The sequence below is a fragment of the Botryllus schlosseri genome, chromosome 16, assembly GCF_051294905.1.
Source record: "Botryllus schlosseri isolate E-star chromosome 16, Bs_hap1, whole genome shotgun sequence".
Classification (NCBI taxonomy): Eukaryota; Metazoa; Chordata; class Ascidiacea; order Stolidobranchia; family Styelidae; genus Botryllus; species Botryllus schlosseri.
Genome location: NC_137251.1, coordinates 19,661,788 through 19,674,164, shown reverse-complemented (window position 1 = coordinate 19,674,164; position 12,377 = coordinate 19,661,788). Strand labels below are relative to the sequence as shown.

General features: G+C 41.7%; 1 protein-coding gene across 2 annotated transcripts in view; it reads right to left on the bottom strand.

The window, feature by feature from the left end:
* Positions 1 to 784: 784 nt before the first annotated feature.
* Positions 785 to 12,377, bottom strand: part of LOC145459153 (uncharacterized) — a 97,716-nt gene continuing 86,123 nt past the window's right edge. For both annotated transcript variants that reach the window (XM_080337780.1, XM_080337781.1), the window contains exons 47-61: positions 11,575 to 11,628; positions 11,463 to 11,516; positions 10,676 to 10,783; positions 9,219 to 9,326; positions 9,098 to 9,151; positions 8,967 to 9,029; positions 8,078 to 8,149; positions 7,930 to 7,965; positions 5,951 to 5,986; positions 5,706 to 5,885; positions 4,957 to 5,119; positions 4,767 to 4,889; positions 3,893 to 4,089; positions 3,050 to 3,193; positions 785 to 2,190 (exon numbers count right to left, since the gene is read on the bottom strand). In XM_080337780.1, the coding sequence (XP_080193906.1) occupies positions 2,047 to 2,190; positions 3,050 to 3,193; positions 3,893 to 4,089; positions 4,767 to 4,889; positions 4,957 to 5,119; positions 5,706 to 5,885; positions 5,951 to 5,986; positions 7,930 to 7,965; positions 8,078 to 8,149; positions 8,967 to 9,029; positions 9,098 to 9,151; positions 9,219 to 9,326; positions 10,676 to 10,783; positions 11,463 to 11,516; positions 11,575 to 11,628 (1,536 nt within the window). In that variant the 3' untranslated portion in view covers positions 785 to 2,046. The remainder of the gene's footprint in view (positions 2,191 to 3,049; positions 3,194 to 3,892; positions 4,090 to 4,766; positions 4,890 to 4,956; positions 5,120 to 5,705; positions 5,886 to 5,950; positions 5,987 to 7,929; positions 7,966 to 8,077; positions 8,150 to 8,966; positions 9,030 to 9,097; positions 9,152 to 9,218; positions 9,327 to 10,675; positions 10,784 to 11,462; positions 11,517 to 11,574; positions 11,629 to 12,377) is intronic.

Sequence of the window (12,377 nt, the reverse complement as noted above, 5' to 3'; positions counted from 1 at the left end):
CCGTATTTTTATGCTTTCTTGGAGTGAACCCCTTCCTCGCCGTAGGTATGACTACATGAAAATTGGTGCATTCGAGTCGTTTGCACCCATTCGAATGGGTGTGAAATCAAATTATATTCGGCGTGTCTTAAGTCGTAGCGACCATGGCGATCCTACTCATAAACATAATGAGAATACTTTCTAAATGAATTTTACAGAAAATGCGTGCAACCTGCGAAGAGATTTCAATTTTGAATGATTTGCGGCCCGTATTATTGGTTTATAATAAAGCTTCTAATCTGATACGTTTGAGGCAAGTCCAATTGGGGTAAAATTAACATGTGGATATGCTTACTTTGGGCGTTAACGTTTTTCTCGACTTTTATTCAATAACCTGATTTTGTCGCGCATAGGGGAAGTTATCATCAGTTACCAATAAATATTATGTGAACTCCGATATTCAACTTGCGGGTTTGCCTTGAAGGATTCTGATCTGAACTTTTGACAGAAATGCGCTGGCTCATACAAGCATTTTTTCATGTAACTAACATTTCTTCGCGGGTCGTAGCCTATATATGTTATTATTACATGAGAAGGTCGCATTCGATATCAGACCCTCCTTATTTTGTTTTCTTGCCACATTCACTTCGTTGTGAATGGTAAAAGTTGAATAATCAATCCCAGTAATACATGATATATACATGATACATGAATCGAATGGCAAGCGACCGCTGAATACTAGCTTGGAAAGTCGACGTGTCGAAGTCCTCTTCTACTTCAACAAACTATATTTCAAGCACCTCAATCGTAAGTTATATATTTTATTAAAAAGTATTCTGGCTCAATGCATGGTTAAATGAAGAAGTGTTGCTTGTTAGAATTCGCTAAATGGGTTACCATAAACCCGAACACGGACGCTAAGCTAAAAGTCACACGATACAAATGGCACATGCGGCAAATACAAATATACGTTAGATGAAAGTGCGTTAAGATAGCCGATAGTGAATGAAGAGGGTCCGTCACGGTTTTAACGCAAATACCAAGCAGCACTTCTCGATGCGGTGGGCACGTTAAAAGAATCCAGTACTTATAAAGTTATCATGATGTGTCACGTATGCGCTGCATAAATATTATGGAAAATCAACTCTAACTAATGCAAACCAACGCCGTGTAACATTACATGATATTATTACGTGGTAACAACAACAAACTAGTAAAAAGAAACGAAAGCAGCAATTAATTCATTACTGTGAGCACCAATCTCGATTCGACAAAGCAACAGAATAAATTGATTGATTGAAGTTTCAAAACCGTCCAAACTGATTATCGTTGTATAGATCTAGAGTTACGGATTCATATACTGAGCACGGTATTACGCAGTACCACTAACATACAAAAACCTCTAGCAATAGAGCCGGATACCGATAAAACCGATGACTAGCAGCTTTATCGATAACGCCGATATATTCTGCCGATATTCAAAGGATATGGCATCTAGCATATAGCATCCAAAACTTCAGAGCCTACATATGGACAGTTGCACAATCATTGCTATGATTGCACACGAAGCAAACTAGGAAAGATGAATCTGGACATTTGTAAGCTATGAGAAAGCTACAGGCTCCCAGTCTGATTACTGCCACTACAATATGACGCCACGAAAGATTGCGATATTGTTTACCTCTAATGGCCAACACCGATATTCTGCTCAAATTGTGATATCGGCGAAAATCGGTTGGGGTCTAATCAGCTATATTATTAACATCAAGTTTACCGCAATGCAATCCATGACGGCATCGATGCTGATACGCCGCCAAAATAACAACAAGAGTCGTTGCACCATACACTTGCTTCGCAGCTGTTACAAACGCGTTGTTATGGATCATTTGTAACATTGTATTCCCACTATCGTCTTCGAGAATATGCTTCATAATTACGCCGCTCCTTGTTTTTATTTATACTACCTCCGAATGTGATAGTTTGAAAATACACGCGATCCCACTGTTACGATCAGGCAGCCCAGCTAAATTCTGAGTATACAAGCAGAGGTAGAGAGTCTGGTCCAAATTATCTGTAGCAAACTTGTCCAAAATCGAAAAAGAGCTGATCTGTTGAGCGACCATCCGGCCAGTTCACCCCGACGATCGGGAATCTTTCGGGGTAATCGGTGGATATCCTTATAGCAGCTCCCTTCCACGTACCATCGGCGCCCTGGGAGTAATGATTCACTTAAAACTGATTGCTGTTGGGGGGCTTCTTGGAGGTACAAAACTTCAATACACAATTAAATACTATGTTCATATTGAAATAAACTTGAATATTATCGACTGACTCTCGTCAGGGGTAATTGTCAGTAACTGGCAGAAAATTGACAACAGTTACAAGACTATTGTATATCAGAATATTATATATCATATATATTATATCAGAATATAATATATATATTGTATATATATTATATATCACCAAATATATATACCAATAGGCTATACATACAATGTTCTTTTCCACTCTCTACTAGTTGCTGACGATTACCCCTGAGGAGTGTCAGCCAAAAATATACGGGTTCATTTCAATATGATTATAGAATTCAATTGTATCATGTGTGTTATGTTGTATGCAACGATAGAGCTTACAATAATAACTATACCGTCCAATTCACAAGCCCAGTCACTATTGCGTCCATCTCCTAGTGCTGACAAGTTGGAAAATAACTAATCGGTCAATTTGCAATTCCGGTAAGGCTGAATATCAACCAGTTACTGATCAAGATGTTTGATGAAATTATTTCAGTCCTATCTTGATCATTGTATTGGTCAATGAGTTTCTGAGGTGCGTTTTTCTCATCTTGAGCAATGCAATATTATTTTCATTTAGCATGCGGCGATGAACACATTGCCTTATGATGGTTAGCGCTAAGTTGAAACAGGTGTAGGCCTACACCTATTTTGCTAAGTGATTAGTGGAGATGTGACTCGACCAGACACGGTGCAAAGTCTTACGACCACCGGCTCGATGTTGTACTGATACAGCTTTCAGCCATATCAAAATCATTACATATGTCACCAACCCCGCAATTGTCAGCCATCACATTGAACTTCACGGAGATATCTTGTCTTCCAACAGTCTGATTCGACGTCTGCACTGTCAGAAGATCGCCTTTCCACGATCGCAGCGTTGCGTACTCGAATATGTAACTTCGGATCGAAGAATTCTGAAGTCAGACAGACAGCAAGCGTTGAAATTCCACGTCTGGAATTATCAACTATAGATAGCCAAGCTACAGAACACGGATAAATGCGAAACTACGTTGTTGGGCAATATCAGTATCAGTGTATTAGGTCCGTCACAAACCACCTTGTTTTGTCGCCTGACTTTTGGTATTATCTTTTTTATATTTTTCTTTCAGTGTACATGCCTCCTCTTTACATCGCTTAGGCCCAGCTGGGTGCCTGATTTCAAAGACTAATCCAAGTCGTTTCGACACCTTCCTATCTTTTCATTGTATCGCAGTCTTGTGGTGTTTGGAAATGATGGAATCAATACTAAAATTGACACTGAACTTCCTCTGAAGTCTTAAATCGGAAGTTTCCAAACAATCGCAGCACCACAGGACTATGACCTGCTACTGTGATCCCGTAAGGAACAATACCGATTTCCGACTTTGATGACGATTTCAGGTTGGTTTCAGCGCCTTGACTGGATTATAATTTATATTTTCGGAATCAGCGCGACAGTAGCTTCCGTTTACGACCAATTTTAATAAATATGTCACCCGTGTCGCCAGCTATTAACATCACCATAGCTGTTTCCGCTGCGACGAGAAATTATGAGGGATATCTTGTTGCTCAAGCATGCAGTCACGTGTTTTGCATCTATTCGTAGGTTAGTTATCTATAAACAACACTATTACCGTATTATCAGACCGCAGAGCCACATCGCGGCATTTTATCAATATTGTCTGCTCCGCGTGAGCAGCCATCAGATGCAGGAATCTGACTTGCGACATCGCCAAGGTAGAGTCGGAATATTCCTCGAAGCTCCCGGGCGGGATGACGTGCTTGCTCCGTAGCATTGTGCGAAAATACCCGAGCATGTCGGGGCTTGAATCTGGAAATAGTAATGAGAGTGATGTAGGCATGTTTGTTCGTGTTCGAACGTATTGGTTTGGTAAAGTATTCATTAGCAGGGAGGGTCACTAACGAATTACTTCTTCTCGGGGAGGTTTTGCCTCTTTACTCCCTGTTGTTGTTTGTGTTATTCAGATTGTTTGTCAACTACTATGGTCATTTACACCAGGCCAATTTTCTTCATTTTTATTCCGCAGCTTCCGACATGCATCACGACCAACTTCTAGGCTATTATAAAACGCCGCTTACACGGATGAGAGGGCGAGGAGGAGCCTACATAAACCTCCAACAATTAGGTAGGAATTCCGGAGTAGGCCTCGGTCGGACTCGAACCCGCAACCCATTGGTGTTGCAGCTGTAGATTATACCACTGTACGCTCTCTCGCCATTGCTAAGAGTGCGCAAACCAATCAGAACACTATTTCATCCTTGACAAAAGCCAATGTATGTAAGTAGTTTTGCGTCAGAACATTTGACGTAGATGTGAAACTACTGTGTTAGTGTAACTGCGAGAGCAAGCCTACGTGAGTACTGTGAAAGGGCAGCAACATTTCGCAACTGAACACAGTGAACAGTAACCACCTATGCAAGCAGATTAATTTGCAAAGATGGTTCAGAGTTGTTCGCTGAAATCGGATAAGACAATTTCTGCCTCACCTTTTCTTGTTTCTCCGACAAAAGCATTGGCGGGCAAGCATGTTTTGGCGACTCGCACAAATAAACACCGCGCTTCGAACGCATCGTGATAGCTTCCTTCGTTAGGATCGATCCAATAGAAGCCTGCAGTCGAAATAAATGAATGGTTTGTTTCGCGCCAATGGAACATCAACGGCCCTGTATTGTATACCATTTCGTAAATCGTCTTCCGACTGACTAGGCGTGATTTTCAAGACCGCTTCGTGGTAAATTTGCTGACAGGAAACCGCCGGTGTGGTCTTGCGAGTGCCCTTGGCCACTCGTGTCGGGAGAGCATCGTGGATTTGCATCATAGTAGTTTGTAGTTCCATCGACTGTAAATGGACATTGGATTTAAGCGTTTCTGATGATTTGAAGGAGGTAGCTATCCTTTGCAGGCGAAAGTGTACAGTACATGACAGAGACGGTCATTATCACGCCACAGCAATTACGATATGAATGAAGGGAAAAGTTCAGATGTATACCTTTTTAGCAACGAAGAATATAACATCAGTTCTGCATGATACATATAATTTGGCACTCGACTATTCCTATTTCATTGTACTTAGTGACAATGATGTGGGTTGATCACGACTTCACAATTACAGTCGACTCCGCTCAATTCGGATAGTTTGCTTCCGCTCAATTTTGGACGAATTGGCTTTGTCCGAATTAAGCGGAAAATAAATTGTAGTTGCGTACTGCAGTAATCGGCGCGCATCGCATAAAACAGGTTCGTTGTGTTGTACGGTATTTTCGATACCAAACCATACAACAAATACTGCATTCTGTATGATCCTGTGCAACACGCGCATATATATAACGTTCTAAGAGTACTTTTCGAAGTTCCCAACAACGCATCTAACTACCAAACTGTCATGGAAGCGTCTTTACTTTGCAACAAAAATAAATCGAACGTACGAATTCATCCGTTATATGCCCGTAGTCGTACAGCGGAGAGACAGGGGAGTCGACATCGCCGTACACGTAGTTCACATCCGAATTCAAGTCGGGCGGCCCAAAGACAAGAAAACCGTCGTTTAAAGCTTTGACATTGTTACGAGGTCTTGACGAAGTCGCAGGCACATAGATATCATCACCCTGGCAAAATGCACCAATATATTTGTTATGGAATTGATAATTGCTAAATGGTGACATCCACTCACAGGAGGACCCGGGCGACCAGTTCGTCCTTTTTCGCCCTGAGAAAATTTGAATAATGGTAAGAGAAACAATGTTTAGAAGGGGATTAGAGCGTTGGGTACCAGTCGTGATTCCCATGCACTACTAAGATATCAGGATCAGTGGTTCTTAACCGGGGTGCCTTGAGACGCATGCCAACAGCGTTCACTTAAGGTCAAGACACACATCCGACTCATACCGCTATGCTAAGGTCTCACGGATTTGCAGTACATATTCACTGTAATATTCTTGTTGGTGTACAGTTTATTTTGTGCACCGATATCCTATAGCAGTGACTCCCAACCTTTTTGCCTTCATTTCCCACTTCAGATATATTCGGAATCTTCATAGCCCACTACCCAAAACTCCTATAATACCCTTTAAAATAGGGTTACCCTATTTTGGGATCCTAAAAAGACATTTTTTATAACTTCTGCAAGCTCCAAGAAAACTGGTGATGTTGGAAATTTCTCGACCGATAGTATTGTGTTGACTAAAAAATAGGTCATCACTTTGACTCTGATTTCGATTTTTTTACGCAACCCTGACGTTCGTCGCATCGGGCTCGCATATATCGTGGTATTTAAATCTTTTTCATAGAAAAAGGGGACAAATTCCCGAAAAGAGGACATTCAGGCGTCCTCCGAGGAAAATATCAATTTATAATTTTCGATACATACATTTCAGAGCAGTAATGGTAACGGTATTCGCGCATGTGTATCCGTAAATATGTAGACTATCCTGTATATAATGCTCAACAAATGCGTCTATTCTCCACCAGAAACCATTGACTTCTCCACCAGTGAGGAATTCCACACCGGTTGGGAACCACTGTTCTATAGCAATGTATTAGGCGTGTAATGTGGTCGATTTTTGTTTTTGTGATTAGCTAATATTCGGGGTTAGTTAAAGGCTTGCAGATGAGTGTAAGGTTTTCCATGTTAGTAAATTTTGAGATCCAATAAAGACAAAGCTGGTCGCGCACATGTTTTTTCGGTCACTTCGTTTGGTCACGCTCGATATATTTCCGTGGACGGCATATTCCACGATAATTCATTGGAGCTTTGATTGTACGGGAGTGAGATTATGGACTGTAAGTGATACTTTTACGAGTGAAAATATCATAAGAAGCAGGTGAAATATTCCCTGCATTGCGGGATCTCAATAGATTTTAGAATACCGTGCCTATATGTAATCAATCTAGGGCAGTGGTTCTCAAAGTGGGGAGGGGGGCACGTGAAAGCATTTGAAGAAGGGCGCAAAGCTGCAGTCAACCGAATGTGTTTCCCGTCCCACGCGAAGAACCTTCAATTTATGGTTCTTGCTCTGTCCGAATTTCATATTTGAGAATTCCCTCGTCTACAGTCATAACCTTCCATGCCAGCATCAATCTATCCGTTGGGATTGCTAGCATTCCGCTTCCATTTTGTGATATGAAGATAAGGGGGCGCGATTTTTTTCACTATCATAAAAGGGTGCGTGTCTAAAAAAGTTTGAGAACCACACCTATTGTCATTCGTCATCTGGCATTACAGGATGCATACATCTCGCAATTGCAAAAGCAGCCACCTCCGATTAAGTGCTAAAGGAATGAGACCCATAAATGAAATTCACTTTTTGAAACTATCTATTTCAGTAGTTTTCATACCTTTCATTTTTTACTTACACTTGAAATGGTTTTGATGTCTTGGAAATTGCTACTTGTACTTGTTTCTGAGTGGAAATTTACGGCGTCACTATTTGAGTTAGCAACGCTGACTATGTTGACCGCATCATGTTATACATAAGTCATTGTTATCGCTGAACGGATTGCAGGTGTCGAGTATAACATCAGACGATTTGTATGCATGAATAACACCAATTGCACAGCTTTAGTCAACGGTTGATTTTGCGAGATAATCATTTAGTTATATCTGCCGCTCAGGACCTATAGCCGTACATATTGCTTTGACAAACCACATACCTTGTATCCTCGAATTCCAACATCCCCGGCGTGCCCCTGCAAAGATAAGAACGGCTTTGAAGACTCGTGAGTGTGTTAGCAAACAAGTTAAGATATTGGTAACATTGCGCCGTTATCAACGTAAGCTGTACCATTAGTGGCGACTCACCGTTGCCCCGGTCCTTCCAGCCACACCCTTGATTCCAGGTTCGCCGGGGTATCCTTCTTTGCCTGAGCTGCCCTGTGAGTTGAAGAGTGGCGTAATACGTGACCATTGTCCATCACTATCCAAAGCAGTGGTTTTCTCAACCTTCTTCAGATTGGGGACAAGTGAACATTCAAAAATCAGAGCGCAAAATGAAATTAAGAGGAACGCATGCTCTGTGCAATTCAAAACAAAATATTGGAACTTTAATCGAATGGCAAATTAGCTGCAATATATTTGATGTTAGACTTTTCATGTTTAACGTTTCTACGAGGTGAAGTCCAGAAGTCGCGTTAGATTGTATTACACAGCCAAATGTCGCTACATTATACTGTCGAAATTCGTCGAATTATGTTTTAAAACTCTTCTCATCTATCGTATATTACTAGTCTTAAACAAGCAGTCGACTAATTTTGAATAGTTTCGTACAGCGCTGTGACGTAGAACAAGTAGAAAGCAGACCGTCAACTCTATGAACTTGGAACACGTTCTGTATTACGTTCTCAATTACGAAATCAATTTAAAATTTGGTCCTTCATTATTTTATTCAATGGAAAAACTCTTATATATTTTGAAAATGAGAATGAATAAAATATATTCGGTAGACCGGTCGAAAACCTGATGCGGACAACCGGTTGAGAATCACTGATCTAAAGCATGTATGTGATGAATCGACGATTTATCTAATATACTTGGTGGTCAGTAGTATATGCACCCGATGCCCTCATGGGACACCCTGTAACAACTTTTGAAGGGATGTCACAGTAAGAGCAAATGGCGCATAAACCATGTGGTTTTCGTCTCCAGCGGTGCATATTAGCGTTCGAAATGTACAGTGCTTAAATGAACTCACGTCAGATCCGCGAGGTCCGATTGGTCCTGGTCTGCCGGGATACCCAACATCGCCAGGCCAGCCCTTTTGACGATAGGAAAAAAAATTTTAAATTCATCATCAACGCCAACAATAATTACTTTTATTCATACCTGTTGACCTTGTTCGCCCGTAACACCACGAAAACCACGGTCACCCGCAGGACCCTGTAACCATACAATATCTATATAACGTACGCAGCCGATTGGTAAACTTAATCGCGAATGCTCTTACTCTGATTCCTGGGAGTCCGGTAATTCCAGGTAAACCTCTGTTGCCCCTGACGCCCGGAAGGCCCTCTGATCCTACAAAGCCAGCCGCGCCAGTACTGCCACGCTCACCCTGTTGACAAATCGTACGTTTAAACAGGCTGAATCTGAATATCCAGTAGGGTAGCCATGATGAAAACTTGGTGCTGAATACATATAATGTCATGACGACAGAAGCAAGATTCAGGAGATGGCTGAGGAGTTTTTGCCTCCGACCTCCGTCCTGGGCTACACAGTACACACGTGTCAATTCCAGTGGTGGTAGACGTAGTCAGGGCTTCTACTCTAGCAGAAGGGGAGTTTATACCAGGCCCATTTTCTACATTTTATTCCGTAGCTGTCAACTTGTATCGCGACCCACTTCTAGGCTTTTTATAAGTAACCGCTCAGATGATGAGATGGCGAGGAGGAGCCTAGATAAACCTCCGACACTTAGGTAGGAATTCTGGAGTCGACCTCGGTCGGACTCCAACCCGCAACCCATTAGTGTTGCAGCTGGGGATTATAGCACTTGGCTATACCTCGCCACTAACGAAATGCCTGTCTTGGCGGTCAGAATGTCGAGTCAAATGACTTGTTCGAGTCATGCGTAATGACTCGAGTACAAGTCGAGTCAATGCACAAATTGACTCGAGTCACTACAACCGTGGACGTACTTCACTACTGACGAACTCTGGTCAGTGCCATCTATATTTATTCGCTCACAGGACCAATCTTCGAAATCGCAATAAGTGATGTCAATGGTCATCCTGCGTTTCAACAAATGTCCTATACAAATGTATGTGACGCCCTGTTCAACGTTCCTTCGTACCCACTCACACTGGATACTTTCCAAAGCCTCCACTCTGTAATTCGGTGGTGCTCAGCTTGGGCGACATCGTCCCCCATTGGTAAGCAAGGGGGCGAAAATGAAAAGGGGCGATTAGTGGGCGAAAATGTTAGAACATCCAGTGAGATATATTCAATTACCACGGCCAAAAAATGCAAGTAAAGACGGCTTATTCTCAATATGACGCGAAAGTTGACTAAAAGAAAGGTCAACTCAACCGTTAGCGGACTAGGAAACCGGTTTTCCCGGAACCTACTCATATAAATGATTTTTTTGTTTTAGTCAATTCCCCAGCGATCAGAGTAAGGGGAACAAATACGTCCCCTTTTTCGGATCCGTAAATATGAGTGTCGAAAATTAGTGTCGAGCTTGATAAGGGGGCGATGAGTCGATAAAGGTTTGGAACCACTGGACTAGATGATGCCCACAAAGCTTCCATTTTCTAATTGAAGTCGTTTTGCACGACTCTGAAATCGCCAGTTCAACTACTACTGAAGTACAAAGCATTATCTGTAATTCACTTCGACTAGCATCAATGGTTACTTTGACCCGGTCTGAAGACTTTAGGAAACGAAACGCGATTATTCCCCCACCTGCTTTCCCGGCAGTCCTTTCTCTCCCCGTACGCCAGGGTACCCAATCGGCCCTACGCTGCCAGGTTTTCCTGGGGGACCAGGGATACCGAAATCTCCACGTTCTCCCTGTTATGAACATTGAACTCGATATAAGAGTTGAACGATTAGAAAACTGTCAGATTTTCTATATTAGAAGAGCTTCTTGGAGGTACAGAGCTTCAATATACAGTTGAATGGCATACACATATTGAAATGAACGCGAATATTTTCGGCTGACACTCTTCAGGGGTAATCGTCATTAGGTATGTTGATATGCAATGTTCTTTCCAATTCTCTAATAGTTGCTGACGATTGCCCCTGACAAATGTCAGCCGAAAATATTCGTGCTCATTTCAATATGAATATACTATTCAATTTCTCATATTAGATTAGAATTAACATCATAGAAACAATATTACTGATTTCCGAAAAACTTGGAAATTCAATTAAATTCCGAATCACAAAGATATACAACAAAAATTAGGTTCAGCTCAGATCAAATAACAGTCTATTCTCCTAGGCATAAGAACGGGAAATTTCTGTACACCAAGCTCGGCTCGTTTCGCACTATAGGCCTACTGTTATTATGTAGCATTTTCAGGATAACCAGAAATTAGATTACAATTAAAATTATAGCATAGAAATATTTCACAAATCAGATTGCAATTTGGATACCGGCATTTCGCACTAAATAGTCCAATTAGACAAACAGAATTAATTAGTTGTCCAAGTAACAGGCAGGAAAACACGAAAGTCGAAAACAGACCTGCGGTCCCCGAGATCCGGGTCTACCTTCTTGACCGGCAGCTCCTTTTACGCCCTGAAATTGATATTTGAAAAAAATCTAAAATAAACTAGCGCCAATGGTGCTTACGAACCTTTCGGCCCTTTGGTCCCCGAGATCCGATCGATCCCGGTCCACCGCGTACTCCCTGTAAAGCGCGATAAAACAACGCGATAAAACCCCAGCTTTGATAAAAATTTCATCGACATAGCACATAAATAATCCCGCAAATTTACTGGTGATTGCGTTAGCTGACATTAAATTATGAGAATAAATATATTATCAACGTCCCCAACAATATTTGGCAGACTCGGAGGAAGCAATAACATTGGTAATATAAATTCATAATTAGTGGCTACTAATGATTTTACCCGCTCAATACAAAAGAATGCGATGCACAGGACACAATGCAGTGTAATAAACAGATACGAGGATGCCGAAACGGCCAAGTACGGTCTCTCAGTTAAAAATCCACCTCGGCCTAATGTCCGATGCAATAGGGTTCGATATTGATTTGGTTACATTCTGACGCACTGAGTGGGCTCAACCGATTATAATTATAGTTATTGCTGCTGGACCGGGGGTGTTCTTTATTTGTGACGTTCCTTCATTATATTGCCGTCATATTAACGATAATTGACACAGGCTATTCTACGATGCAAGTTTACTTATGGTGAAATAATAGGAATAGGAAGTTACATATTCTTGTCCTTGATGTTTTTGCGGTATATGCGCCGACTCATGATATACCTACACACGATCTGTGCATATGCACACCATGAGTGCATGATATGCATATGCCTCTGAACAAGGGAGGTGCAGAAATAGCCGCAATGCTATCACGGTAATGCTGAGTGCCAAGCGGGGAAGTCATGGATACCAATTTCACGAAACAGG